General features: G+C 44.4%; 1 protein-coding gene across 6 annotated transcripts in view; it reads right to left on the reverse strand.

Moving 5' to 3' along the window:
* The window catches only part of Mbnl2 (muscleblind like splicing regulator 2), a 193,507-nt gene that overhangs the window by 129,501 nt on the left and 36,232 nt on the right, over positions 1 to 27,774 (reverse strand). For all 6 annotated transcript variants that reach the window (XM_004651060.2, XM_004651061.2, XM_045146356.1 and 3 more), the window contains exon 2: positions 4,181 to 4,775. In XM_004651060.2, the coding sequence (XP_004651117.1) occupies positions 4,181 to 4,354 (174 nt within the window). In that variant the 5' untranslated portion in view covers positions 4,355 to 4,775. The remainder of the gene's footprint in view (positions 1 to 4,180; positions 4,776 to 27,774) is intronic.

The following is a 27,774-nucleotide window of genomic DNA, read 5'->3' on the forward strand; positions in this document are numbered from 1 at the left end:
TTGGTTTCAAGCGCCTGTAGCCACTGAGCTGTCACTCCAGTCCTGTTAACCTTTCCCAAACATCTTTTCTAATTTTTTTTTGCTTTTACCATTCATCTTTCGGTGTATGTAACTAAATGTATTTGTGTTCATGTGTGTGATATGTATGTACTCACGTGTATGATGTGTGTGTTATCTGTGTGTGATGTATGTGTCCGTGGGTATGCCACAGTGTGTGTGGAGGTCAGAGGACGACTTTACGGGGTCACTCTTCGCCTCCCACCTCATTTGGAGACAGGGTCTCTGATTCTCATGCTCTGCCGCTTTCCACATGCTTTCCACGCTTTCCATGTGGCTGTCCCCATGCCAGAAACACTGCCACTTGCATGTGGGCTCTGAGGATCTGTACTCAGGCAATCAGGCTTGAGTGGCAAGCCTTTATCCACTGAGCCACCTCCATCACCACTTTTAGCACATTGTAATGCGTGATGCTCTTTCCAGACATCTGAGACTTTTTTTTTTTTTTTTTGGTAATCCCTACAAATTAGTTTTAGCCTGTACTCATGGAAAACTTACACATATATACTACTAAGTCAGAATAACAAGAAAACCATTGAGATGTCCCGTTACTGACACTCCAATACAGATTCTTCTTGCAATTATCAGAATCCTATGGCATGAGTAGAAAATGGCTTTTCACAAATAACATCAACAAAAAACCTTCAATCCTTTTTATTTTTAATATTATGACGAATTTGTAGGAGAAAATGTTGTCACTCACCCAAATGACTCTTGTGTCTGGACACATTAAGAGTTGGACACATTTTCCCTTTAAACCAGTCATTAAAAATCAATGACTACACTCGTATGTTTTGCCTCAGAAAAAAAAGAAAGAAACCAACATTGCCTAGTTTGTCTCAAATGATATAGCTAGAGTTGGCTCTGCTAAGCAACAATGTCCCATTGAATATATAGCTTGACCATTCCTAACTCACAATGCTTGAAACCAGAAGTATTTCAAATTTGGGATTATTTTTCTACATTGCGGTATATTTGATCATGCAAAATGAGATATCCAAGAGACAGAGGCCAATGTAAATGCAAAATTCATTCCTATACCTTGCACACAGCTTTCTAAAAGTAATGTTACATATTTTAAACTTGTTTTTTGTAGTTTGACTGCAATTCACCACATGAAGTCAAGTGTAGAATTATTCATTGGTGGAGTTATATCAGCGGCCAAAGGTTGCAGATTTTGGAGTTTTGCACTAGGAATGTGCAACTTGTACTAAATGAAATGAAGATAAGTGCCGTCACACTTACCATCCTCACTACTTTTCCTCTGGAGCTGCCATTTTTGGTATCTCTAACTTGTCTGACCTGTTCCAGGAGCTTCTCATCCTAAATCCTAAGCAACTTTGCAAAATGAGCGTGCTTGGGGATGTGCACACTTCAGCCCTTTTTGCTGGTCCGTATCTTCATTCCACCCATGAGCAGAAAAGCTAATGAGTCATAAATGACCTACTAAAGGGTGAAGGAGGGTGAGCTGATATTTAGACTGAAGTCTCCTCACTCCTAAGCCTACGGTATCCTTCACAGTTTTACAATGGTAAACACACAAAACATTGCCTTTGAATTATGTCACCATCATTTGTACAAGCAAGCCAATGACATGGGGGTAATGCACAACTGTGCTTCCACACTGGAAAATGGGCACATGAGACACTCATTTCACTTGTATAGTCTTCAATATGCTGATGGCTCAGTTCCTGGGGTTTTGTTGTTGCTGTTGTTGTTAAAGCACAATTTGTTCCTTCACGCATGGGCTTCTTTACCCAGTGTCGTCCTGGAGAGAATCAAGGTAAAGGCCTTTGCTGGGTGTTTTTACCCTGACCGCATTCTAGGGTACTGAGCCCTAATAGGTCAAGAATAGTTCACCTACAGTTTCTCTTTTAAGAGTTAATTTTTTTTTTTTTTTGAGAAACATAAAGATGCTGATGTTAAGTATTAAATCTCCAACCAGAGAAGCCTTAGATTAATAAGAGGAAGAACATGCAGATGACCTGGAAAACTAATTTCTCATCTCTGACCTGTTTTTGTATTGTGAAGTTCTTATGATCCAGTTTAAATCTCCACTGCATTTATTATTTTTGTTATTTTATTTATTTATTTGCAAGCAGAGAGAGGAGAGACATAGACAGGCAAAATGGGCACAACAGGGCCTCCAGCCATTGTAGGTAATTCCAGTTGCATGTGCCACTTTGTGCATCTGGCTTTACATGGATACTGGGGAACAGAACACAGGTCTTTAGGCTTTGCAAGCAAGTGCCTTAACTGCTGAGCCATCTCTCTAGCCCCACCCCCACCCCCACTGCTTTTTAAAGCGAATTCTTCCATTGATGATGTTACAAAATCAAATTGCCTTTTTAAATTTTTATTTATTTATTTGAGATCAACAGACAGAGGCAGAGAGAGAGAGAGAGAGAGAGAGAGAGAGAGGGAGGGAGGGAGGGAGGGAGGGAGGGAGGGAGGGAGGGAGGGAGGGAGAATGGGCACACCAGGGCCTCCAGCCACTGCAAACCAACTCCAGACGCATGCACCCCCTTGTGCATCTGGCTAACGTGGGTCCTGGGGAATCGAGCCTTGAACTGGCAGGATCCTTAGGCTTCACAGGCAAGCGCTTAACCACTAAGCCATCTCTCCAGCCCACAAAATCAAATTGCCTTTATATTTTATGACTAAAGGACGAATAAATACTAGAATACAAATATATTGCTATAGTTTATATCAATTATAATTTATATATTCAGCCACATTTTAGTCTAATAAACCTTTTATGATAAAAAGAACTACATTAGAGGTAGTTTATAATGTAGATAACACATTTCATTTCTCAAACACTACCTCTGAAATACTTCTGTTGGGCTATAAATATATTTTGCTTTTAGTGTATACATAAATTTTCCCTTTTAAAGACACATAAATATAAGTGTATGATTTGGAGCTTTATATTTACAAGTTACAAAATTTGACTTATAAATATTTTAAGGCTTATTTCTTGGTATAAGATTTAATTATCCCAAAAGACACATCTAGCCTCAACACCCAAAAATAGGGTAGGGTCACTTCTGTACACTCATACCACAGCAATTGCTCAAACAGAATGTCAAGATCATGAATAATTTTTAAAAACACTAGTTAGCATATTGAAATTTTGCACAGGTAGAAATATTATGCTATTTTTTTGGCTATATGTCTTCATCATATCTACTGAGAACAATGTTATAATGCCCTTAGTTCTAAGACAGCACCATAATTTTAGAGCTAAATAAGCCCTAAGGCATTCTGGGCTAAATCATCCCACTTCTATAAATTATATCTTTCACTGACTTCTCCCGTTTCTTCAAACCCAAACTCTACCCAACTCAGTGTACAACATGGGCGCTCCAGTCTCCAGAAACATTTGTTAGCTCGGAGCCAGCTCTCTTCTAAGGCCTCCCGCAGAAGTCCTCTCTGTTCTTCCTATAAAGCTTTCTTCTTGAGCTGCAATTATTTGCTGCCGTGTCCCATTTTCCCAGCAGACATGAGCTCATCAAGGGGACATCTGAATCATGCCGTTTCTCTCATTATGTACCTCACGGACAGCAGGGCCCTGAGTACTCAGGATAGGATGGAGTGTGTACTCAGTAATTTCTGCTAGCCATAAAACGTTTTAAAAGAGAATGGAGGCCCTATGATGAAGCATTGTAGGCAGGCTTTGGTCAAGGAGGGTGGAGGAGGGACGCAAGAACAGGATAGTCTTTAAGATGTGAGTCAGAGTGACTGGTACAAGAAAGTGACAAATTCAGTTTCCTCACCTTTACATAACCTCCAGAAGATCAAACGTTAATAAAATATTTACCTTTAGTTGTCACAGCCTGACTTTGACTTAAAACCCTTGGGTACCTGAATGTCATGCAGGACCAGAAAGACACCATCATGTATTTTTAATTTCAACATAGATATGTTAAAAAAAAAAAAACCCTCATAGATGCCTGAAATGAACAAATCTAAAAAAAAAAAAAAATCCCAATGGTCACAACAAACAGAAAACAGAATCTAAAAGCTCATCCATGTCAAATTTCTCTAACGGTTCAATGGAAGTACTTTCTCTGCCACTCTTGCCTGGCCTGAGAAAGACATGTAACATATATGTTCTTACCTTCAGGGAGTCAAAGCAGGCGATTACTCTCCCGTTTTCAACCTGGCAACTTTTGGGGGGGTGAGCGAATTTGCATTCTTCGTCGGAACGTGAGCATGTTCCCCTCTGAAACTGTCTGCAAACCTCCAGGGTCAGCCACTTGGTATCTCTGACGGGGGCCACGTTCAAGGCCATGGTGAGAAACTCCTTGAAATTCTGTTTGCTTCTGTGAGATGAGATCAATGCAGGTGTCAATGATCCCAAAACCACTATTGTGAAAAGTCTCACGTAGAGGTCTGAAGGTAAGAGATAAATGGCTTAATGAAGTCCAGTCCAGGACAAGGGATGAGAGAACTTCTGGGCAGGTAGGCTGTCACTCCCCGGTCAGTAGGCCCCACTGGAAGACTACGGGCCGCAGGCAAAGCACACTCAATGTCATCTCTGGTCCCAGCCTCTTGACCGTTTTGCAGCTACAACTCTTCTTAATGAAGTGACTTCACCACCATGCCACTCTGGGAGGACCTTTACTTCTGCTGCTCACAGCTCTGGAGGATGCTGGGATAGGAGCCTCTCAGATGTTCATAGCTGGACACGCTGTGTTCTTCCTTTGGGAATCCTAAAATTAAACGATTGACAGTCAGACAACTGAGGTATCCTTTAGGTCCACTTGAAAGATCAAGGAAAAAAATGCATTTGATGAAAAGAGAGAGAACAAGAGAGAGATGGGGGAGGGGAGGGAGGAGGAGGAAGAGCGCACATTCTTGGTGCCGTTTCGAGCAAAAATGAACTTCGCAAGTCACTTCTAAATCATGAGCCCGTAAAACAACTAACATGAAAACTCAGTGGAACCAACACTTGTAATCTGCTTAGCTCTTACTTATAACTCGCAAATGTGTAGGTTAGAGCTTTGACAATAAAGAGGAAAGCTGTACATTAAAATAAAGAATATACAATGGAATCTGTACTGCAGGATGATCTAGGCAGCAATCCAAAAGCTAGGAGTGATTCAAACAGATGAGTGTGGTAGACACAATAATTAGGCCTTCTGAAACAATTCAATCTAATGTGCTTAATCACCAAAACAGTGTATTAGAACTGTGGCTCCCAATTAATTTCCCATTTAGGTCATTGATTTTATTGTGGGGGAGGCTATAAACAATTGTTTGGGATGTGTCTCCCCTACATAATGAAGATATCATTTTGGATGAAGTGTACCCTATGCACTTTCGAGTTTACAGCAACTTTGAACCTGGGGGTGGAGACAGAAGAGTCTCTTGATATTTTCTCCCTGAACCCTTGGCTGTTTTCTCTCTCCCATTATGACTCGCTTGAAGCTAATCTCTGCATGCTGTCTTAGGGAAAAGACTAATTCTTTGCAATTTTCTATATCCCGAGTGCCTCAGTTCATGGCATCTTTTGATCTGACAGAACTGATAACTTGAATGCAGGTGAGCCAGGAAGATAGGCTCAGCGGTCAAAGGCGCTTCTTGCAAAGCCTGTTGGCCTGGTTCGATTCCCCAGTACCCACATAAAGGTAGTTGCACAGAGTGAATGAATGAAAATTAGCTTGAGTTGCATTCTGTTCCGTTTTAACTGAGATGCCATCTAAAAATGTTCTCTGGCATAGAGTTTTGAAATCAAAACACGCCTACAGCAATGCTGTAATTTGAAGTTCATACATCTGAGGTCAGCACATTTCATTTGTTTGGATTTTTTTCCCCAATGTTAAATATTTAACATTGCCAAGACAAGCATGAATAAAGGATTACAGTTTATAAGTGGATCAACTGCAGAAAATGTATGTAATACAAGCTACCATGTATATTCGCTTAGCCCTGATATCCTGAAAAACACAGAGCTAAGGGCATTTAATGAAGACTGGAAAGAGGTTAGTCATGAAACCCTTAAGGAAGTTTAAATCAGTGATAGGCTATGTGTAATATAGTGTTTCCAAAAGATTCCAATGAGGATAAAAATTCCTCTCACCTCTCGGAGACATTGTTCCCTGAGAGCACAACTTCACAGCACCATGCATTCCTCCTGTGTAAACAAACCTGCCGCTCAGTTGTATAAAGGTACAGCACCTATAATTATGGGATCATTAGGACTGGATAATTAATGGCTATTCTCCTGCTTACTACACTTCAGCGTTACTGTAGGGTGAACTGTTTCTACTTATTCAAATGTTTACTGTGCACAGTAAGCCGGGTTACGTCAGGAGCAGCCCTCAAACGTTTGTGTGAGCACATCTCTTGATCCGATCAAAAGGTCACATCGATCGAGTGACTGACCTCCTGCATCCAGGCTTGCCTAAGTCCATTCGATGATGTTTGCGCTCAGGGTGAGATCACCTAATGACGTACTTAGTAGACGGCTTGCATTTTAAAACAGCATGCACCAAATACATTCAGTAAGTGTTAAGTAGTTCACAATTTTTTTCAGGAAAAAAAAAAAAAAGCAGTTCCCCAAATCAACAAAGTTTAGTTCACTCCGAGCATACCAAGCCAAACACTAAGTGAGCTTTCCCTGACTTCCACAGTCCTTCTGTGGCTCCGAGAGATGAGCGGGAGCCCACAAAACTGTCCCTCGGGCTTACCTGATCGCTCACCAGACAATCAGCAAGACTGATGGCAATGCAAGGCCACTGCATCCCCGTCACCCTCTGCCTGCCGTGTTTGCGACAGTGTGTGCTTGAGTTCTACGCGCCTATGTGCTTAGGGAAACGGGCTCCGACGGAAGCTGTGACACGTACCTAACTTCAATTATCAAATACTTGAGGGAGCCAAGCAGGCTCCTGCTTGTCTCCCTGGCAGCGGGGGTGTGTGCGCAGCGGGCGCAGCAAGCAGCTTAGGTCCGAGAGCTTAAGACGACGAGCTTAATAGCCAAATTGACTCTGCGTCAGGTTTCAACAACCAGCCTGAACCTGCAGCCTCGTTACCTCCACACCCCCACCTCCAACCCCAGTGCAGAACAAGGGTGTCTGGGAAGCAAGAGTTAAGGAACTGTTTCTGCCCCTTTCATTAGAGATGGGACACAGATGATAAGGGGCTTCAAATGATGGGTTTGATGCATTTATTTCAAAAGTTCCAGGTAGCTATAGGTACACACTGCCCTTACAGGTGGGAGGATCTCCTCCCCGCCACACACACCCAAACATTCCCCTGAGCAAAACTAGGCATTTCTGCATAGATGACAATGGCCCTATGTACTACACAGGACCGTACTTGCAGTCCAGTCCAGCAAATGCCGGATACTTTGGCTTTTGTTTTTAGAGACAGACTTTTATTTTCTCCAAAACAAACCAACAGATCTACGTTTTCTAGTTACTATAAAAACCCAAACAGAATTTGGATGGTCAAACTCTCATCAAGACAAACTGGCCTCGGAAAGTATTTATTTTAATTGATAAGTAAAACAGTGTACATTTATGGAGTGTAACACCACATGTGGAAATACGTATACATTGTTATACACTGTAGATTATCAATTATTATTTGTATTACTTCACATACTTTCCTGGTAACAATACTTAACAATCTACTCTACAGATTTTAGCCATTATAAACTAAACCCCAGGGCTAGAGAGATGGCTTAGTGGTTAAGGTGCTTGCCTGTGAAGCCTAATAACTCCTGTTCCAATCTTCAGGTCCCACATAAGCCAGATGTACAGTGATGCAAGCAATGTCACACATGCACCACAAGGGGGCAGAGGGACGCGGGAACAAAGAGCACTCTTAAATGAGGCTAGGGGCAGGGCTTCATAACCATTGAGAGCTAATGCCAAACAAGGATGGAGAAGACACACTGGAACACGCTATCAAGGGACCGGGCTGAAGCGTGTTCACATATAGACACGATTCAATACTGGTAAGGTTCTAGGGAGACCAGTTCTGTGTTAGGTTGTGCTCTCTAATACACATGGGGCCACCTAAATGTGGTGTCTGTGACTAAGTACTTCCTTCATCAGTTCCAAGTTCAACTTTCAGTTGACCTTCAATGCAGTAACTAGAAAACTTGCAGGTGTGATTGGGCCAACTTTGGTGTATGAGACAGTAAGGCATCACAGTACACGGTGAGCACATGGTCCTTCCAGAAGTGTTCATTGCATAGCTCTACTTTTACATCCTCTTCTCCTCTGCTTCTGCAATATGTACGTTTGGAGAGCATCTGCCCAGCACATATTTTAAAAACAGGTCATCACCGGGCGTGGTGGCGCACACCTTTAAATCCCAGCACTTGGGAGGCAGAGGTAGGAGGATTGCCGAGAGTTTGTGGCCACCCTGAGACTATAATAGTGAATTCCAGGTCAGCCTGGGCTATAGTGAAACCCTACCTCAAAAAATGAATAAATAAATAAATAAAAACAGGTCATCATCTTGCAGATCGGCATAGGGTACTCTGCCTCTTACCAGCCACGTCCTCAAGTCTTCATTCTGAAGCCCAGGGAAACCACACAGAGGATTTTCCCAGAGTGTCACTAGAAACCCCCAGGAGCAGACCATTTTCTGCCTTTGGCAGCCACTAACCCAGGTGTGAACAGCGCACTTACTACAGTTGTAGCATTCACTCAATGTACCCAACACTTTGGTGGCATTAGCCAGAGCCTGCTTCTTTTGAGAACCCAGTTTTTCCATTCTCACTGACTCGATGAGCTGCAGGAAAGGACGCATTTTCAAGTTTGTCTAGAGGAGCCCATGTTGGTAAATGGATCTGTCTGGAGAGGGCAGGTTTTCTCTGTTTCCCAAAGAGGTTCCGGATACCCCTACCTTGATCTTCCATGTGCCAGCCACTATTTCCATTCTCCAGAAGTTTCTGAGCGATGCTGGGAAGCCCACATTACTACCCGTTCTTTCTGCTTGTCTCTGTAACTGGTTTGCCAGTGCTCCCGTTCTCTTGCTTTTGTTTGTATCTAATACTTTTTATCACAGTTTACATTAACATGTGATAAGATCCTGTGACCTAGAGCTCTCAGGAAAGTACAGCATCTGCCGTGCCAACCTCCAACAAGGCTGAATGGACTGACAGAACTCCCATGTTCCCAGACAGAAGGAATCCTGCCAGACCCTTTGCCCACTTCTTTCACTGCCCACCTCTGCGTCGGACCCTAACAGCCTGGTGACTTCCAGTTGGCCAGGTGTGAATTTTGGAATCTACTGACGGAGGACCTCCAGCTTCCACCAACCCGAGGGCTAAGAATGTCATCAGACAGCTCCTGAGGCCTACTGTGGAGATTTCTCTGCTTTTGCTGTAACCCGCCAACCTGATGGTCAGCCGATGTATTTGAAAAATGCCTTGATTTTGCCTTCCTTCTGTTCTGTAACTATAAAGCCTTCATGAAATAGTTAACACCTCAGAACGTGGAATTTGGGGTAGCCTAAATCTGTGTTTCTGGGCCATGGTCACTCATATTTATCTCCAGAATAAACTCTCTCTTATCCCCTTGGAGGTGAGAGCTGCGTCTTTTGTACCGACGTGTGCAGCAGAGTAGACTGGCGTGAAACAGATGAACACGTCCATCCATGCTCCGGGTTCACTTCCGTTCCCCCAGCTGTCCTTCCCTACTTAACCCCTCCGTGCCCCTAGGGAAGCTAGGTGAGATTTGGAGATGGGCGATCCATCTTTCTTTGGCCTTTACTTTCTTCTCTGTGATGTCCTCCCAGCTTCCTCCACTGCCTAAGGGCCCTCACAGAGGAGATGAACTTGCCCTTCACTGGAAGGTCAAGATGAGTCACATCTGCCATGTCCTTCCTCCTCGGCCTTCCCTCAGCCCCCTCTGAGGCCCTCTCTTTTAGCTCATCTCTTAACACTGCCCAGTCAGTATTTTTAAATAGATGCCATTATTCCTTAATTCACAAGAACTGTAAATATTGATTTATCCAACTGCCTCCCCACGGTGTAAACTCTGAGGAGTTTGTTCTATGCAAAGGACAGCCTCTTGGGCCAGTGCTTTTAAATCCCTAGAGCTCAGCTCAGGGCCTGGTCTGCAACATATGCTTCCCCAATGTTTGCTGAATGAACTCCTCCACAGAACATTTGCATTCTAATATCGACCCAATTCAAAGCTAAAGGAATTAGTAGTCTCTGCAGAGGTGATTTTCAGTATTCCCTAAAGGAACATTCCAGCAGGTCCTCCTGGTTAATCCTGTTTTTGCCACACAGGTCGAAGACAGGGTACTGCCCCCAATGATGAATGATTAAGCTTCCTCAGACCAGTGATTTTCAAAAGTACAAAACCTGGGCCAGCTGCACTGGCATCCTCTGGGAGCATGCAAGAAATGCAGATTCACAGACTCTCCCGCCCGCCAGCCCATGGGGGGCTGGGGCTCTCCATCAGAAACTCTGGGGCAAGCAAGGGACCTGTGTCCCCTTGGGGTGATTGGCTCTAAGATGGGCACCCTCTCTTTCTTGGTTGCTGGAGGAGCAACAGGCTGTTCTGGAATGCCTGCAGGGTGTCCATTCATGGATTCCCACAAAAAGTGACTCAGCTTTGTTCCAGGTGAGCACTCTGTGAGAACCAGGAAGCAACTTCAGTCCAGGGATTTCCAAAGTGTAAGCCTCGGGGCGGGGGTGGGGGAGCCCCCCATCTCATATTCCTTGGTGATCAGGATTGAGGGATCCAGTCGTTCTAGATGCAGTGCTCCACAGTTAATCCCGAGCTCACTGTTTCCACAGCAAAGGCCAGAAGGAAGTTCTAGTATTTCCTGAAATGGCTTTCCCCTTCAACTCTACAGACTGACGCCAAGTATTTGGACAGTCTTTACATGCATGGCACTTCGTTTTTCAAAACGTGTCTGATTTTTAAGTTTCTATTTATTAATTTTTTAAGGGAGACAGAAAACGGACACACCATGGCCTCTGGCCCCTGCACACAAACTCAAGGAGCATGCGCCATCTTTACCTGGCTTTTCATGGATACTGGGGAATTAAATCGGGGTCTAATAGGCTTTGCAGGCTAGTACCTTAACTGCTGACCCCTCTCTGCAGCCTCAAAATGTATTTAGAACTCTTCGAGGTGTGTTAGGATTTTTCAGAAAGCTGTGATCACCAAATGTATGAAAGAATTTTCTGTGTGAGTTCTTTGACACCCGCTGAATTATGCAGCCTTGTCAGGTCTACACTGTGGGAAGAGGCGGCGGTAGCTTCCCTGGGATCCGCGCCCTCAGACAAGCCCAGGCTCAGGACCCCAGGTGTTCCTGCTATGCCCACGCTTTGTGCATAGTTTGCACATTTCTGAAGGGAAAAAATATCAATCACGTCCAATCTTGAGGCTGACACTGATCAAAATTTAAGAGTGCCTTAAGGGAAAAACAGCTCTGCAGTGAGAGCACGTAGCTATCCCAGTTAACTTCTGGTCATCTGTGGGGCTTCGGCTGTCTGGCCAGACAAGGCCTCCTAAGGTTTGGATTCTCGTGAAACCACCTGGTTTTGTTTCTGAGTCAGATCAGCAAGGACTCACTAACCATTAAGAAAGTTATAGGATGCCTTTAAATTTATGTTGCATATGTGTAATTACAATGAAGAATTTTGTTTGTTTGACCTTAATTTTTATACTCTTTGGGTTTCCTTGTTTTAATATTGTATATATATGCTGGACAGATTGCTTAGTGGTTAAAAGGTGCTTGCCTACTAAGGACCCAGGTTCGAATCCCCAGTATACATGTAAGGCAGATGCACAAAATGGTGCATACATCTGGAGTTCATTTGCATTGGCTAGATGTCCTGGTGTGCCCATTCTCTTCTCCTCTATCTCTCAAGTAAATAAATAAAATATAAATATTAAACACACGCACAGGGTCTCATATGACCCTGGCTAGCTTGGAACTCACTAGGTAGACCAGCCTGGACTCCAACTTGCTGTAATCCCCCTGCCTCAGTCTCCAGACTGCTGGGGATACAGACATGCCCCACCATGCCCCTCAGCTTCTATACTTTTTGTGTCTCTGAGACACAGTCTTATTATGTAGTAGTCTTGGCTGGCCTGGTATACTTTTTGTAGCCCAGGGTGGCCTTGAACATGAGCAATCTTTTCTGCCTCAATCACCCAAGTGCTGGTATTACACCCCCCGAATAAAAATATTCTTTTAAAAACAGGTGTTCCCTTTCCGTGTGTGCCTTAATGTTTGAGCAGCCCCACCTCTATTCTGAGAGACTAGTTTTAAAGTAGTTCTCATGCCTCCCATTGATCGGGCAGTTGGCACCAACCTGAGCCCATCAGTCAGATGCAGATGTAGTGAAGGGAGAAGGGTCTGGAGTAAGCCCTGGCGCTGAGAGCCACTTGACCTCCAGGAGAGGAAGGAGATACTGTCCCGTAACCGCCACCGGAGGTAAGAGGCTCTTGCCTGTGAAGCCTAAGGACCCCGGTTCGAGGCTTGGTTCCCCAGGAGCCACGTTAGCCAGATGCACAAGGGGATGCACGTGTCTGGAGTTGGTTTGCAGTGGCTGAAGGCCCTGGAGTGCCCATTCTCTCTCTCTCTCTGTCTATCTGCCTCTTTCTTTCTCTCTGTCACTCTCAAATACATAAATAAAAATGAGCAAAACAAAAATTCTTTTTAAAGGTGGATAATGCCTAAGAAACAACACCTGATGTTGTTTTCCGGCCTCCACATACATGTGCACACATGTGCCAACACATATACTCATAATTTTTTTTTAGTGAGACAACTGTGTATACTGAGGCAAGACTGTTCTGTAACTTATACTTCTTAAGAACATCATCAGGAATTTAGGGGGAGTTTTGAAAAGCCATGACACTGACCATACCTGTGTTAGTAGGTCAACACGTGTGTGGGCACGTGAGCGCGCGCGCACACACACACGCACACACACAAGCAGAAAAAATCTTGTATCCACAAACTGCTGTGATTTTTTTGTGAAGTACAAGTGAAAGGAGAGAAAAGCTCTTTCTATGACGGTTGGTATGAGCCATAAAACCCTTTCTACAATGTGAATTTAAGACACCTTTGATAAATCCTCCTGTAAATTCAGCTCCCAAACCCCAGGATAGATCCCTGGCCGACAATCACATCTCCACTTCACGTGGTTCTTTTGAACACAGCTCCTGAGGGCAATGAAACACAGAGATACCCACCAGTTACCCAATGGGTCAGGAAGGTCACTATTCCATGATAATGGTAATAAAAGGGAAAAAAAATTGTCAGCTGAATTTTTTTTTTTTGTCATGTATCTTATCTCTTCAAGTATAACTGAATGGAATTCACAAAATCTAGGGCTCGTTTTAATATGTGAAATTTTCCAATTTATTCTCACTGCCGATTCCAGGAATGTGCAGAGATAGAAATCCTATCTTTAATTAGGAAAGAGAAAAATCTAAATTTACTCTTCAAAACCACAGCCAGACAGAATGTAGTCAGCACATATTTGTATTCAAATTATGAATTTTTTTTTCACCATGCCTGTGTTTCCTATCCAAAAACTTATAATTCAGTTAAGAGATGCGGTGATTAGAATAAAAACAACTGTATTAGAAAACAGTCAAGACGGACACAGCACTTACCGGTTTCCTGGATGGCCAGGAATCAATGGCTGCGGCGGGCCTGACAGGGTGAAGATGGAACTGAAGGTCCACCATCACCCTGGTGGAACTGAAGGCTGAGACGCAGCCCTGTGTTCTCAGAGCAGCCTCTGTGAGAACGCCCATTGCCTTTCCTGGCCACAGCCTGGTACGTGGGGGGGGGAGGGGGGGACAGGAAAGTCTCCCAGCTGACTTTTTTTTTTAATTAATTAATTAATTTATTTATTTATTTGAGAGCGACAGACACAGAGAGAAAGACAGGTAAAGGGAGAGAGAGAGAGAATGGGCGAGCAGGGCTTCCAGCCTCTGCAAACGAACTCCAGACGCGTGCGCCCCCTTGTGCATCTGGCTAACGTGGGACCTGGGGAACCGAGCCTCGAACCGGGGTCCTTAGGCTTCACAGGCAAGCGCTTAACCGCTAAGCCATCTCTCCAGCCCCCAGCTGACTTTTGTCCTTTCCTCCTTTCCCTTGACACCAACTTCACAGCCACGTCATCGCCTGTTCTAGGACTGTTGGGGTGTGAATGTGAATGGTCCCCCACACACTCGTGTTTTGAATACCTGTTTTTTTAAGCTGGCAGTGGTATTTGGGGGAGGCTGGTGGAATACTTAGGAGGTCGGGTGTAACTCGAGGTAGGTCACCAGGTCTGAGCTTTTATAAAGGTTACAGCCCATCTTCCGCTTTCCGTCTCACTGTCAGGTGAACAGACCCCACCACGCGCTATGGCCACCATGAGCTGTGACCCTCTGATGAGTCCCTCCCAGCGTGAGACGATCTGAAACAGCGAGCCGAAATGCGCCTTCCTCCCTTAAATTGTTTCTGCCACACGGAGGCAAAAAGCAACACATATAAATACCAATGCTCCTCTTTGGACCAAATTTTATGACAGAACTTTAAGCATCACCAAACAAGGGGAATGCCTAGTATAGCCAATAGTCACACAGTAAAAACAAAAAGTCAATGCACTGTTATAAACATAAAAACACTGTCAAGTGAAAACGATTTTGTAAGAGAAATAAGATATCTATCTGACATTGTGAATGCCTAGGCTCAGTATATTAGAATATAATATGCAGTGGTTAGCAGCTGACGTCTGTGTGGACAGAGCACTGTTGTGAGTGTGACAGGCACAGACTGACAAAAGCAAGAACAATGACTCAGTGCCCACCAACTCCCGGTGAAGTTCCTGGTACACGGAAAGACTGCTTTGCTTTGGTTTATACAGTTAATTCATTCTTGAAGGCTACTAAGAAATTTAGAAATTTAAAAATGAAACTAAGCCAGGCGTGGTGGCACACACCTTTAAACCCATCACTCGGGAGGCAGAGATAGGAGGATCACCGTGAGTTCGAGGCCACCCAGGGACTAATAGTGAAGTCCAGGTCAGCCTGGACTAGAGTGAAACCCTACAATGAAAAATGAAAAAAGTAAAGAACAACTAAAACTCAAATAGGAAAAGCAGAATTGAGATCTTGACCCTTGTCATTATCAGAAGATTTTTGATTTTAATTGTGTGACGGTCTGGTAGGACACTGAAATGTCACAAGAGACACAGGACAACCTTCACAAAGTCATGTCCACTGTAAGATATTAAAAAACCATTGTTGAGGGGCTGGAGTGATGGCTTAGTAGTTAAGGCACTATAAGGACCCAGGTTCAAGTCCCCAGCACCCACGTAAGCCAGATGCACAGGTAGTGCATGAGTCTGGAGTTCATTTGCAGTGACTAGAAGCCCTGACACTCCCATTCTCTCTTTCTGTCTCTCTGACTCACTCTCTCTCTTTCCCTCTCAAATAAAAAAAATAAGTTTTTTTTTAAACATTTATTTATTTGACAGAGAAGGAGGAGGAGGAGAGAGAGAGAGTGAGACAGAGTGGGCATGCCAGGGCCTCCAGCCACTGTGGACAAACTCCAGATGCATAGTCCCCCTTGTGCATCTGACTAATGTGGGTCCTTGGGGATTTGAACCTGGGTCCTTTGGCTTTGCAGGTAAATGCCTTAACTACTGAGCCATATCTCCAGCCTAAGAAAAGTTTTTTTAAAAAAAGCACTATTTATTAAAAATTCCAGGTGCTCCCTATGTTTCTAAGAGGCTCTTTTGAGGTGACATGAGGTCACAGGCTGCCAGCTATGTCCTATCAGCCCAATGCAGACTATAGAAGATGCTGGGTAGCAACAGAAGCAGGCAGACATGACCTCAACTCAAGAAAGATTCCTCTGGAAGTACTGCCCAGGTACTTGAATCTTGAGAGAGCTTTCAAGAGAGAGAAGAAATGTCCAAAAGCTATCAAAATACTCCAGAAGGAAAGGAACAATCCAGGCAAAACTTACACCACGGGGCTGGAGAGATGGGTCAGTGGTTAAGATGCTTGCCTGCAAAGCCTAAGACCCAAGTTTGATTCCCCAGTACCCAGGAAAAGCCAGATGCACAAAGTGGCACATGCATCTGGAGTTCATCTCCAGAGGCCCTGATATCTCCTGTCTGTCTGTCTGTTTCTGCTTATAAATAAATATTTTAAAAAATATATACTGCAGGGCTGGAGAGATGGCTTAGCGGTTAAGCGCTCGCCTGTGAAGCCTATGGACCCTGGTTCGAGGCTCGGTTCCCCAGGTCCCACGTTAGCCAGATGCACAAGGGGGCGCACGCGTCTGGAGTTCGTTTGCAGAGGCTGGAAGCCCTGGCGCACCCATTCTCTCTCTCTCCCTCTATCTGTCTTTCTCTCTGTGTCTGTCGCTCTCAAATAAATAAATTTAAAAAATTAAAAAAATTAAAAAAATATATATATATATATACTGCAATTACATGCAGCCAAGGAGGAAGGCATTTGCAGGTTACGTATGAGATACACTCATTAGCAAATAAAAAATAAACTTATTCACAAAAGATAATCTTTAGGGAGTGGGAATGAGATGAACAGGAAAGAGATTAGTCAAATACAACTTCAAAATGTAGATTGTATATAGTCATGAGGAAAGAGGGAACCAGATAGAAATGGGGTTCAAAAGTCCTGGCCATGCACAGAGAGTTGGAATTTGTGTACCTGGAAATGACAGCTCAGACTCTGGGATGACTAAGAAACACACACCAGAGTTTGCAACAGCAAGAGAGATCTACGTATGTCTGTAGAGAAGAAGAGAGAGCAGAGTCATGGACAGTTTGTTTAGTTTCCCAGCCGTGACCCAGCAAAGAGGAGCACACCAAGCCACAGAAAAAGAACAGTGAGGGCTTGGTGGGGCGAGGAGGCTCTGGGAATAAACAGTGCGCCATGAGTTCAGATCCCCAGAACCCATCTAAAACCATCCACTGTGTCACAAGCATGTATAATCCCACCTACAACAAGAAAGAACCCCGGCTGACTGACAAGAGATTTCCCCTGGAAGTTCAAGGCCGCCAGCCAGCCTGGTGAATGCAGAAGTGAATGGGAGACCTTATCTCAAACAAGGTCAAGGGCAAAGACTGGCACTCAAAGCTGTCCTCGGACCGTCACGGCCTGTGGACTTGCGCTCACACACAGGTACACACAGCAAAAACAAAGAGGAGGAGGAGAATTGCTGAGAGACAGCAGATGCTATGAGGGTTCAGCCTCAAGAGGGAAAGAAGCAGTTTCAAGAGGAGGGAAAAGCCACATAGCCCACTATCATGAGGACATCGAGGCACGCAGTGCTGACATGTCTGTGGCTGTGGTGGGGAAGTGGGGGAGGGACAACAGGGTGACCCAGGAAGTGGCCGGAGTGCTTGGTGCTACATGCATCCCACCAGCAGCAAGGGGAGCTCTCTGCACTCCTGGCTCTGAGGTTCTGGGGCCTCAAGCTGTCACAGCAGTGGGAGGAATTGCACATGGTGTGTCTGCCTCAAAGTCTCCCTTTCCCACCCTCCTTCCCTGGCTGTCAGAGCGAACAGAGGGAAACAGCAAAACACATGAGAGGATGGAGGATGGAGGTGAGGACCAGCGAGCTGCGGCTGGCCTGAAGAGGAAGGAGGGATGAGGTCACTAGATCCTGAGGCAGGAAGAGAAGTGGCTCGCTTCTCCCTTGTAGGCATGGAGAGAAGGTGGCCCGCAGTTACACAGCAGGAAAATCAACTCTGGGAAGCTTGTGTCCCACTCTGTCTGGAAGACAGGTGTGGGCTGGGCTCTCCGAGGGTGCTGGATGGGAAGAGGAGAATCGTGGCCTGAGGGAAACAAAGGTGGGAATATCAAGTGGCCTAGAAGACACAGATTTATTTTTCTGGAAAGGAAGGACCTTGTTTTGAAATGAATGACTCTGATTTTGTTCTTTTGGCCACCCAGTGGCTGGCCCAGAGCAGTGGAACAATTTCAAAGGTCAGGGACGCCAACATGGGACAGTTAACGTAATCAAGAAGCCCACAGGGGGGCTGGAGAGATGGCTTAGTGGTTAAGCGCTTGCCTGTGAAGCCTAAGGACCCCAGTTCGAGGCTCGGTTCCCCAGGACCCACGTTAGCCAGATGCACAAGGGGGCGCACGCATCTGGAGTTCGTTTGCAGAGGCTGGAAGCCCTGGCGTGTCCATTCTGTCTCTCTCCCTCTATCTGTCTTTCTCTCTACATAAATAAAAAATTTTAAAAAAAAGAACTTTATAAAAAATAAAGAAGCCCACAGGGGGCTGGTGAGACGGCTCACTCAGCACTTAAGACTGCGAAGCCTAAGGACCCAGGTTCAATTCCCCAGCACCCATGTAAAGCCAAATGCTCATGGTGGCTCATGTGTCTGGAGTTCATTTGTTACAGTGGCAAGAGGCCCTGGCGTGTCCATTCTCATTCGTCCATTCATTCACTCATTGTGTGTGTGTGTGTGTGTGTGTGTGTGTGTGTGTGTGTGTGTGTGCACGCGCGTGTGTCTGCCTCTTTCTCTCTGTCACGCTCTCTCAGATAAATCATAAATTTTAAAAATACTTTTTGAAACTCCATAGATCTTGGAACAGTATGCACGTGAGAGTGGGGGTGCGGCTGTTCTCCCCCAGGGGGAGACCTTCCATCATCATGCACATGTGTGATTGTGCATATGCCAAGAAGTTAGTAGTGGGCAATGCCAGCAGTGGGCATGGCTGCCATTCTCCCACCAAAAGCGGCTGGATGGATGGTGGGCTGAGCACACAACAAAACCACGTGGGGCAGATAAGTCAGTGGTTTCCTTCCTCTATGAGTTATGCAGAGAAGGGGCAGAGAGAGGTGTGCACGGGTGCCAGTGAGAGACAGGCAAGACTCTGACCTGCTGGGGGAAGCTTTTCAGTATCTTTAACGGAGAGATGAGACCAAGGTAGAGCTGAGAACAAGCATGTCCCGAGAGCCATGTGCAATACAGTCTTTAAGGTGAAAGGCAATAAAGCTGAGAGTTGTCATGGAGTTGATACCCTGTGGCTGGTGCTACTCAGAGGAGGAGGAAGTGGTGGGCAAGTGTGCAAATGAGGAATGGAGAGAAGAAAGAACTGAAATGCAGACTTTCTACTTCACCACTTCTTTGTCCAGGAGTTCCTCCCTCAGAGACCTTACAGCTGTTGTCCTAATGAAGTTGTCCCAGCTCTGCCTTAAGGACAGATCCAACATCTGATGGCATTCTATCCTGTGGATTTGTGCAACCACCTCTTACCCCATCTTCCCCTCCCCCACCGCTGCGGCCCTCCCAACACATTCTCCCAAGGGAACCTTTAACCCCTTAACGCGGAATCAGATCATCTCATCTCTCTGCGTATGAAATGTAAGCCTCCCACAGTGACCTCCACCGACCTGTATGGCTGGCCCACACCTCTGTCCACCTCTGTCTTTGCTCGTCACTCCCTTCACAACCACTCTGGCCCTTCGGGCTGGTCCTTGGACAACCAGGCACAGCCAGCGCCCAAGCTTGAATCTTGATCTCCCTTCTCAGAATATTCAGCTCCCAGTCAGGCTCACCATTCCCTTTGGGGAAGCCTTTCCTAATGTAATATTACATCACTCCTCTCTATTCACTCTGCCCTACCCTGCTACAGCTTCCTCCAAAGTCCTAATCATGATTTGATACCTACATAGTGACTTGCTTATCTGCTGGGTTTTGTATTTTTTTTTTCCTTAATCCCCAGCGTCTGTGAGAACAGGACAGGATCTGTCTACATCCCTGACATCTAGGTGAGTGCTTAACTCTGAGACAGTGAACTAACAAGTCCTTGCTGAGTGAGGGAGCGAGTGGATGAATGAACAAATGACTGGAAGGGCCTCGGAGCTCATGGCCCGCACCCGCCCTCGGGGTTCGCTTTGTTCCGTCTACATGTGGACACTTGCAACAGTTCTCAGCCCCGTTCTTGCTGTTATTTTTGCTCCTTGGGACTCCAGTTTCTGGGCCTGAAAAAGGGACTGTGGGGGTCCGGCCGTTTCTAAAAAGCCACTTCTGTTCTTCCAGTCCTGCGGCCGTACAGTGACTGGCAAAGCTGATTTAAGGAGAAATGTATTTTTAGGAACTCTTGTGTGGAAATCTCAACAGCTCGGGTAAGGTTTGGCCTAGATTTGTTCACGGGGCCTTCGGAGCTGAGGGATCTAATGGGAGCAGCTGTAATGGGGAGGGGGGCATGTGTCGAGTGTGACTCCAGGGGACATACCAAGCAGAGTCTAGAAAGGGAACACAGGTGGCAGAGACGGAATGCCTAGCACTGAGTACCCAGGGAAGGTCGGGCATGAAAAGGACTGGGCAGTGTGTGCCAGCTTCTGCTACAAGACCAGCATGAGCCCGTGGACCTGGCGCCCCACAGGATGAATTGTCTTCGTACTTTCTTTTGCACTAGTATAGAATAGAGAACAATGCTGTATACCAGGAACTCAGCACGGCCCACCCCAGTTTTATTTATTTATTTACTTATGAGAGAAAGAGACAGAGGGAGAGAGAGAGAGAAAAAAAAAAAAGGGCACACCAGGGCCTGCAGCCACTGCAAACAAAATCCAGACACATGTACCACCTTGTTGCATCTGGCATACGTGGGTCCTGGGGAATTGAACCTGATTTCTTTGGCTTTGCAGGCAAACGCCTTAACCACTATGCCATCACTCCAGCCTCTCCCCTCAAGCCCCCCGGAGTCTTCTTTGTATAGTGAAGGGAACTGCTTTGGATACAGACTGGGTCTTGGGTCTCTATGACAGATAGAAGTGTGGGCAGCTGAGGGCATCAGCAGGAATGCCTGTCTGGTGTGAAGGGCTGTGAAGACTTTCCTCAGCGAGGGACAGCTCCATGAGCCTGCTCTTTCAGCCCGGCCTTCTCCAGCAGACAGAGAGCCAGCTGAGTCACGGGCACACTCGTCCCTGCACACCCTGGGGAATCAACAGGTCTCTCAAGAGCCAAACAGAGCTAGCCTTCCTCTGAGGCATGCACAGAAGCCTCCTTTTGAAGTGCAAGGTTCTCCCAGGGATGCTGTGCTGAGCACCTTCCAGCTCTCAGTTTCTTTCCACACCAAAGCCACCTCAGTGCCTGTGCAGAACGCGCAGATCCTGGCACAGAGCTGGGTATGAGATGGGGAGACCCAAGGTTCTGCGGGGTTTCAAGAGCAAAGAAGACCACAGAGCACTCTATGCTTACTTGAACACTGCGAGAAAGCCCTCAGTGAGGACAGACACGCGACACAGTTGATGGCATTGCATTAATGCCATCTCGATGGTCCACCATTTAACTTGAACAGAAAAAGCATAACCTGGGAACTCAAGACCAATTGAATAATTACTCAAACAAACATTTCATTTTGAAGCCAAGCCTGGTGGCACACACCTGTAGTCCTTGCACTTAAGCGGCTGAAGTAAAAGGATCATCATTGAGTTCACGGCCAGCATAGGGCTACAGAGTGAGTCCCCGGGCTAGCCAGGGCTAAAGTGACACCTTGCCCCCCCAAAAAAGGAAACAGAGTCTGTAGAGAGATGGCTTAGCAGTTAAAGCACTTGCCTGTGAAGTCTAAGGACACAAGTTCGATTCCCCAGTACCCAATGCGTAAAGCCGGATATACAAGGTGGTGGCACATGCATCTGGAGTTTGCTTGCAGTGGGTGGATGCCCTAGTATGCCCATTCTTCCTCTTTCTATCTGCCTCTCTCCCCCCCACCATAAATTAAAAAAATTAAGAAGAGCAAACAAACAAAAAAAGAGATTTTGTTTTATTGTGATTTTGCTTATTATAGAAGTAAAAAATAAACATGTAACAGAAAGGAAAAGTCAATTTCCTACCATACTCATTTTAATTGTCGTAGACAAACAGTGACTCAAGCGAGAAGCATGAATTGGACTTCAGAACTAAGTGGGAATCAACAGCTCATCCTATCTTGCAGGAAATTGAGCCAAGGGCTAGATATCAAAATCAACAACACATCATTATTGTGTTTCAAGCCCTAAGCAACGAAATCACCCACCCAGGCACTAAAGAATATTCTATCCCATGGAAGTCCAGAGACACCTAGGTACTGCGAGGTGACATTGACGGTAGTGCTTGTTTGGGATGCTTGGGTGCGCCTGGGCCCCTCCCTTCACGTGGGAATGGCTCCTTCTATTGCCTCTCTGCCCACCCTAACTCTGTCTTTCTGCTGCCACCACTTGCCACTATTTCTAAGCAACATCACCCTGTGCTGTGTCACCATGGTAACCATGGCCCACCACGCTGACAGAGAAGCAGGGAGAAAGGAAGATGCTAGAGAGGCTGCTGTGATCCCAGCATCTAGGGTGACAGACATGGTCCTTCCCATTTTATGGAAGGGGAAACTGAGGGACAGATCAATGCACTCCTAAGTCCTGGGAATGGGGGAAGAAAACGCTTGATGTTAATAATGAGGTGTTGTGGTTTGATTCAGGTGTTCCCCCATAAACTTAAATGCTCTGAATGCTAGGTTCCCCAGTTGATGGAGCCTCCTGGAGGCAGTGTATTGTTGGGGGCAGGCTTATGGGTGTTAATAGACAGTTTCCCCATGCCAGTGTTTGGCACACTCTCCTGTTCCTGTTGTCCACTTTATGTTGCCCAGGGGGTGATGTCCACCCTCTGCTCATGCCATCATTTCCGCTGCCATTGTGGAGCTGCCCTCTCAAATCTGTAAGTCAAAATAAACCTCTTTTTTCCCACAAGCTGCTCTTGGGTGATTTCTGCCAGCAATGCGAACCTAACTGCAACATGAGGGTACCCTGACTAGAAGCCGTGCCCATTATTTACATAGATTTCCATTTTATACATCCAGTTCCTTGCTTTGAGGTTATGTCAATGCACTGAGAACTCAACAGACATCGCCATTAGTATACTTGTTACAGCTGTCTTTGGTATTTTGCATGTTTTCTCAAAAACCCAGTTCTTATTTAAATATGAACAGTTTCACTTCCTGGGTTCACTGGCTTGTGGACTTCAGTTTTATAATTCCCCTCAACCTATTGCATTTCTTTCAAAAACATATCCATTTCCCTTTAAGTGGTTTTTTTTTTAAAAAAAAAAAAAAGGCACACTGCTGAGTTTGAAAATTAATAACCTGGCATAACCTGTGCTACCACCCTCAAGACAAACTCTCAAGTTACTTGCTCATTATTTTCCAAAATGATTTTATCATCAACGTTCCCACATGCATTCTTTAACTGCTCTTCTAAGCCTGCTTGCTCCTCAAACAGGTCTGACCTCTTTCTTTAAAAGAGCCAATGGCTTTGACTCAAACCAAACCTGACCAGATAGTGAGGGGAGGGGTCAGGAGCGGAATAATGCACCTTATACACGGCTACCTCGTTAAATACTTTCAATAAATGTTTGGCCTAGTCCAACAACTGAAGTGGTTGTTTTTTTTTTTTTTTTTTTTTGCTCATTGCACATGCATGAAAAAGCACCTTGACCATGCATTGTTGCTTTTGTAGTGAAAGTATTATTTTGCTAACACAGTCTCCTTTTGACTAGCAATGAAATGTGAAATAACTTACAAGCACAATGGGACTCTCCATACGTGTGGGCGTTAAGTGATGTTTTGCCCACTGAAATGTGTCTTCTTGATGGTAATCAAAATGACTTAGTTAGGATTTAACAAAAGGGTGCGTCTAATGAGAAACAGGCTGCTTAATTAAATTCATAGGGACACAGCTTATCCAACCTTGTGCCCGGGCAAGCCACTGAACTTTAAACTTCAGTGGCATTCTCTTCACTAAGCTGGTGCTGAGCCTTGAGTCTTTCATGGACCTGCGGATGGATTCGGGAGACTTGCAAAACAGCAATAAGCAGAGCGGATGGTGGAAATTTTGGTGAAGGCTGCTCTGATCAACTGCGCGGCACTCAACAGGAATAGATGTTCCCTGCCTGTCTCCCTCTTCCTGTAAGAATGACTCATCAGTTACAAGCACTTAGTAAGTCTGACCACCACCACCAGTTAGTTGCTCTGCAAGTTGCTAAAACCAATGCCTCGTCACCCAGCTCACAGGCATTCCAAGATTTCATCCAGTGTGACAAACAACGGTTCCACTTTTTTTTTTTCCAAAACAAACATAAAAAAAAAAAAAAAGAACGATTTATATCCCCACGCTGGCTATTCTGAGTTCTCTGCTGTAAACGGATGGCTCAGCCTTCCTGCTGGCCTCCTCCGGAACAAGGAGCTGTTGGTTACTAAGTGTGTGTGAATGTGGCAAGTCCCAGTGAAAGATGGGGGGCTCCACGGAGCCCCGCTCAGCTGTCTTCCTCCACCCGAATCACCTCATTAGGTTCCAAACAGTTTCCACAAAGAAAAGGCAGCCAGCCAACATTTCTTTTCCAACATGTAGAGAGACAGCAAAAGCCCTTGTGTCCACCCCACCGCCCTTTGGGAGTAGCCTAACTGCCTGTTTGTTGGAAAACAGGTAGAGCTGGGAGTCCAAAGAGCTGAGCGTTAGCTGGTATCACATACTAGCCAGGAGACCTGGGGGGGCATCTCAGCTGCTCTTCCAGCCTCAGTTTATCCAAACCTAAACAGAAAGTCTGGAGCCAAAGCAGCAAGTGGTCAGGCTCAGCCGAGAACGGCTGTAGAGCCAGAAAGTAAACGGCGCTCCCAGAAGCATGGAGCTGACGCGCAGCTGTTGGCAGGCAAGGGGAAGGTCAGATAATGCCAGTGGTAAGTAATTTTAAGTTTACTTTCCATACAAGAGCCGACGCGTGTAGCGGAGTAAAAAAGTAAGATAGAGGAGGAGACTTCTGTAAGTAAATAAAGAGATTTTGTTCAGCTTTCTAACCACCAAGAGGGCAACTCCTCTCTGTTGAAAGGGTAGCTAAAGTGAGAACTGCTGCAGGCAAGGAAGCCAAGGCCCCTTCTACCCTGGGCATTCTGGGAATTGTATTTGTGTACAGTGAAGGGAGGGATCCCAAGGGAGATGCCTGAGACACCCCCCCCCCTCCGGGGATTCACTTTGTTAACCGTGGAGCAGAAGCCCGGGGTTCATCCAGGCTAATAACTTCTTCGTCTGGCTCCCTAACCTACTCCTCCGAGAAGATAATAAAGGCAAGGCCCCAAAAAGATCTCAGGAATTCTCTGACTTCAGCGTCACCTCGAGACCGAGAAATCCAACGTACTCCTGACTCATTTACTGGAAAATAAATAAGCCAGCACGCAGTTATATGTGCAGTTACTCAGTAAGAGTCACAACTGGTTTACAAAATCCATCCAATTACTTTTCTTTCTTTTTTTTTTTTTAATAGAGAGAGACTTTTATTTTAATTTTTTATTTATTTTTTTCTCAAATTTTTATTAACATTTTCCATGATTATAAAAAATATCCCATGGTAATTCCCTCCCTCCCCCCACTTTCCCCTTTGAAATTCCATTCTCCATCATATCCCCTCCCCATCTCAATCATTCTGCTTACATATATGCAATACCAACCTATTAAGTACCTTCCTCCCTTAATTAGTTTTCTTTAAAACTGTTACTCAATATAACACAGTCATCAAAAAAGCACCTTGAGAGTATTGTAATGCATGTAATCAAGAGAATCAAAAATAAACGAGAGGAGCAAGTTTCCTCCAAAAGGAAGTTTAAATCAAATGTTTAGATTTAAGTTTTCAGAAAATGCTTTCAAGATGCTAGCATAGAGGTAAATCAAATTGTTTTTTCTTTCTTCCTTTTCAGTGTGTGTGTGTGTGTGTGTGTGTGTGTGTGTGTGTGTGTGTGTATTTGAGACAGCATTTTGCTCTAGTCCAGGCTGACCTGGAATTCACTATGTAATCTCAGGATGGCCTTAAACTCAGGACAATCCTCCTATCTCTACCTCTCCAGTGCTGTGATTAAATGTCTATGCCACCACACCTGGCCTGGCTTTTATTTTAACTGAAACTTGCAATCAAAGTTTTCATGACCTAATTTCAGAATACTGAAAAATACTTTCCTTTTCAATCACATTTTAACAAAGCTCTTTACCCTGCATCAGAAATGTGAATTAATTGTTTTAGATTTTTTTCATGAGAATTATAGTTGATTTTACAAAGAAAATTTAGAAATATTATCAAATTTAGGAATTATTTGATTTAGAAATATTTTATTCTGAATACATAAATGCTTCTTATAAGGTAGCAAGTAATAATTAAAATTTTACATGTCTGGAAAAAAATTAACTGACAATTTCTATGGACAAAAATATAATTCATCTTCTAGAATATAAATTTCCATAAAAATAGATAATTTTTATAGTAGATTTCCATAGGATTTCCAACACATTTCTCCCATCCAAGTACTAACCAGGTCCAACCCTGCTGAGCTTCCAAGATCAGGCCTGACAGGTGGGATGGCCACAGATTCCTATGATCATTTCTATAAGTATGTTATTACTATCTCTACAAAGAATTTTTGTATCGTTTTTAAAATTGCATTTGCAAGCAGAGAGATAGGGAGAAAGAGAGCGAGAGAGAGAAAATGGGCATGTGAGGGCCTCTAGCCAGTGCAAATGAACTCCAGATGCATGTGCCATCTTGTGCATCTGATCTTATGTGGGTCCTGGGGAACTGAACCTGAGTCTCCAGGCTTTGTGCACAAGCACCTTAACCACTGAGCCATTTCTCCAGCCCCTCATTATTTTATGAAGAGGGAATTATTAGCTAAAAGATTTTTTTTTAAGTAAGAAAAGCAGCAAACTTAAAACACGTTTAATTTCTCTGCATAGCTCCCAACTTGGCTTAAATGAGAACTCTGATGAGGCAGAGCAGCTGAAAAGGCCGCTGGTAATAAATGAATGGAAGCCACAGGTGACACCTTGTTTTAACTCACATGTCACAGATGCCTCTACCTTAATAAGGGTCAAGTTTTGATAAATATAATGACAACTTAATAAGTACATACATTTCCACTTGTGAGCATTTCCTCAACCAGAAACATTTTCAGACACAGTCATGTGAGTAGAACTGTGCATCCCAAATGAGGCTGAGTGTCAGTGGGTATGTAGGATAGATAAAAGGAAGGATGGATGGATGGATGGACAGATGATTCACTGAATAAAAACAAGAGAGATCATTCAACATTATTTTAAACTTCTAATACCTCAAAGTCAGATTTCCTTCTAAGTATGAAATTTATATGCAATCAGTCTTAAATGTGCTACCCTGAAATTTGACTTTAATATAAAAAATCAACAAAAAAAAACCCAAAGACTATGTGAGGCTACTATCTTAGAGGTCAGCAATGCCTCCATCACAAAATCATGTGCGTATTTCCAAGATAATTTCCTCTAAATTTTCAAAGCATCAAGAGATAGGATAGCCAATATATTAATATGTAACAGGAATGTGTGGCATAGTTATTGGAAAAAGCAAGAAAATGTTATCACCATCTTCAGAAGATGTGATTATATGCCCAGACAATTCAAGAGAATTAAATTTAATCCTCATAAGGAAAAAGTTGAGTTCAGTTAAGTTACTAGAAATGAAATAACAGAATACAGTTCAGTGGAGCTGACAGCTTCCTTGTTTACTACCAATAATTAGGTAAAATATATCATAGAAAAATATTTTATTCATAATAGCTTCCTAAAACATAAAATAGCTTGGATCAATGTAAACTGAAAACATAGTGGATGAACATTAATATTAATAAATACTACTTAGGAATACAAAGTCATATTTGACTAAAATTGAGAGATGTATATAGATTAACT

Source organism: Jaculus jaculus, chromosome 3 (genome assembly GCF_020740685.1).
Source record: "Jaculus jaculus isolate mJacJac1 chromosome 3, mJacJac1.mat.Y.cur, whole genome shotgun sequence".
NCBI classification, from domain to species: Eukaryota; Metazoa; Chordata; class Mammalia; order Rodentia; family Dipodidae; genus Jaculus; species Jaculus jaculus.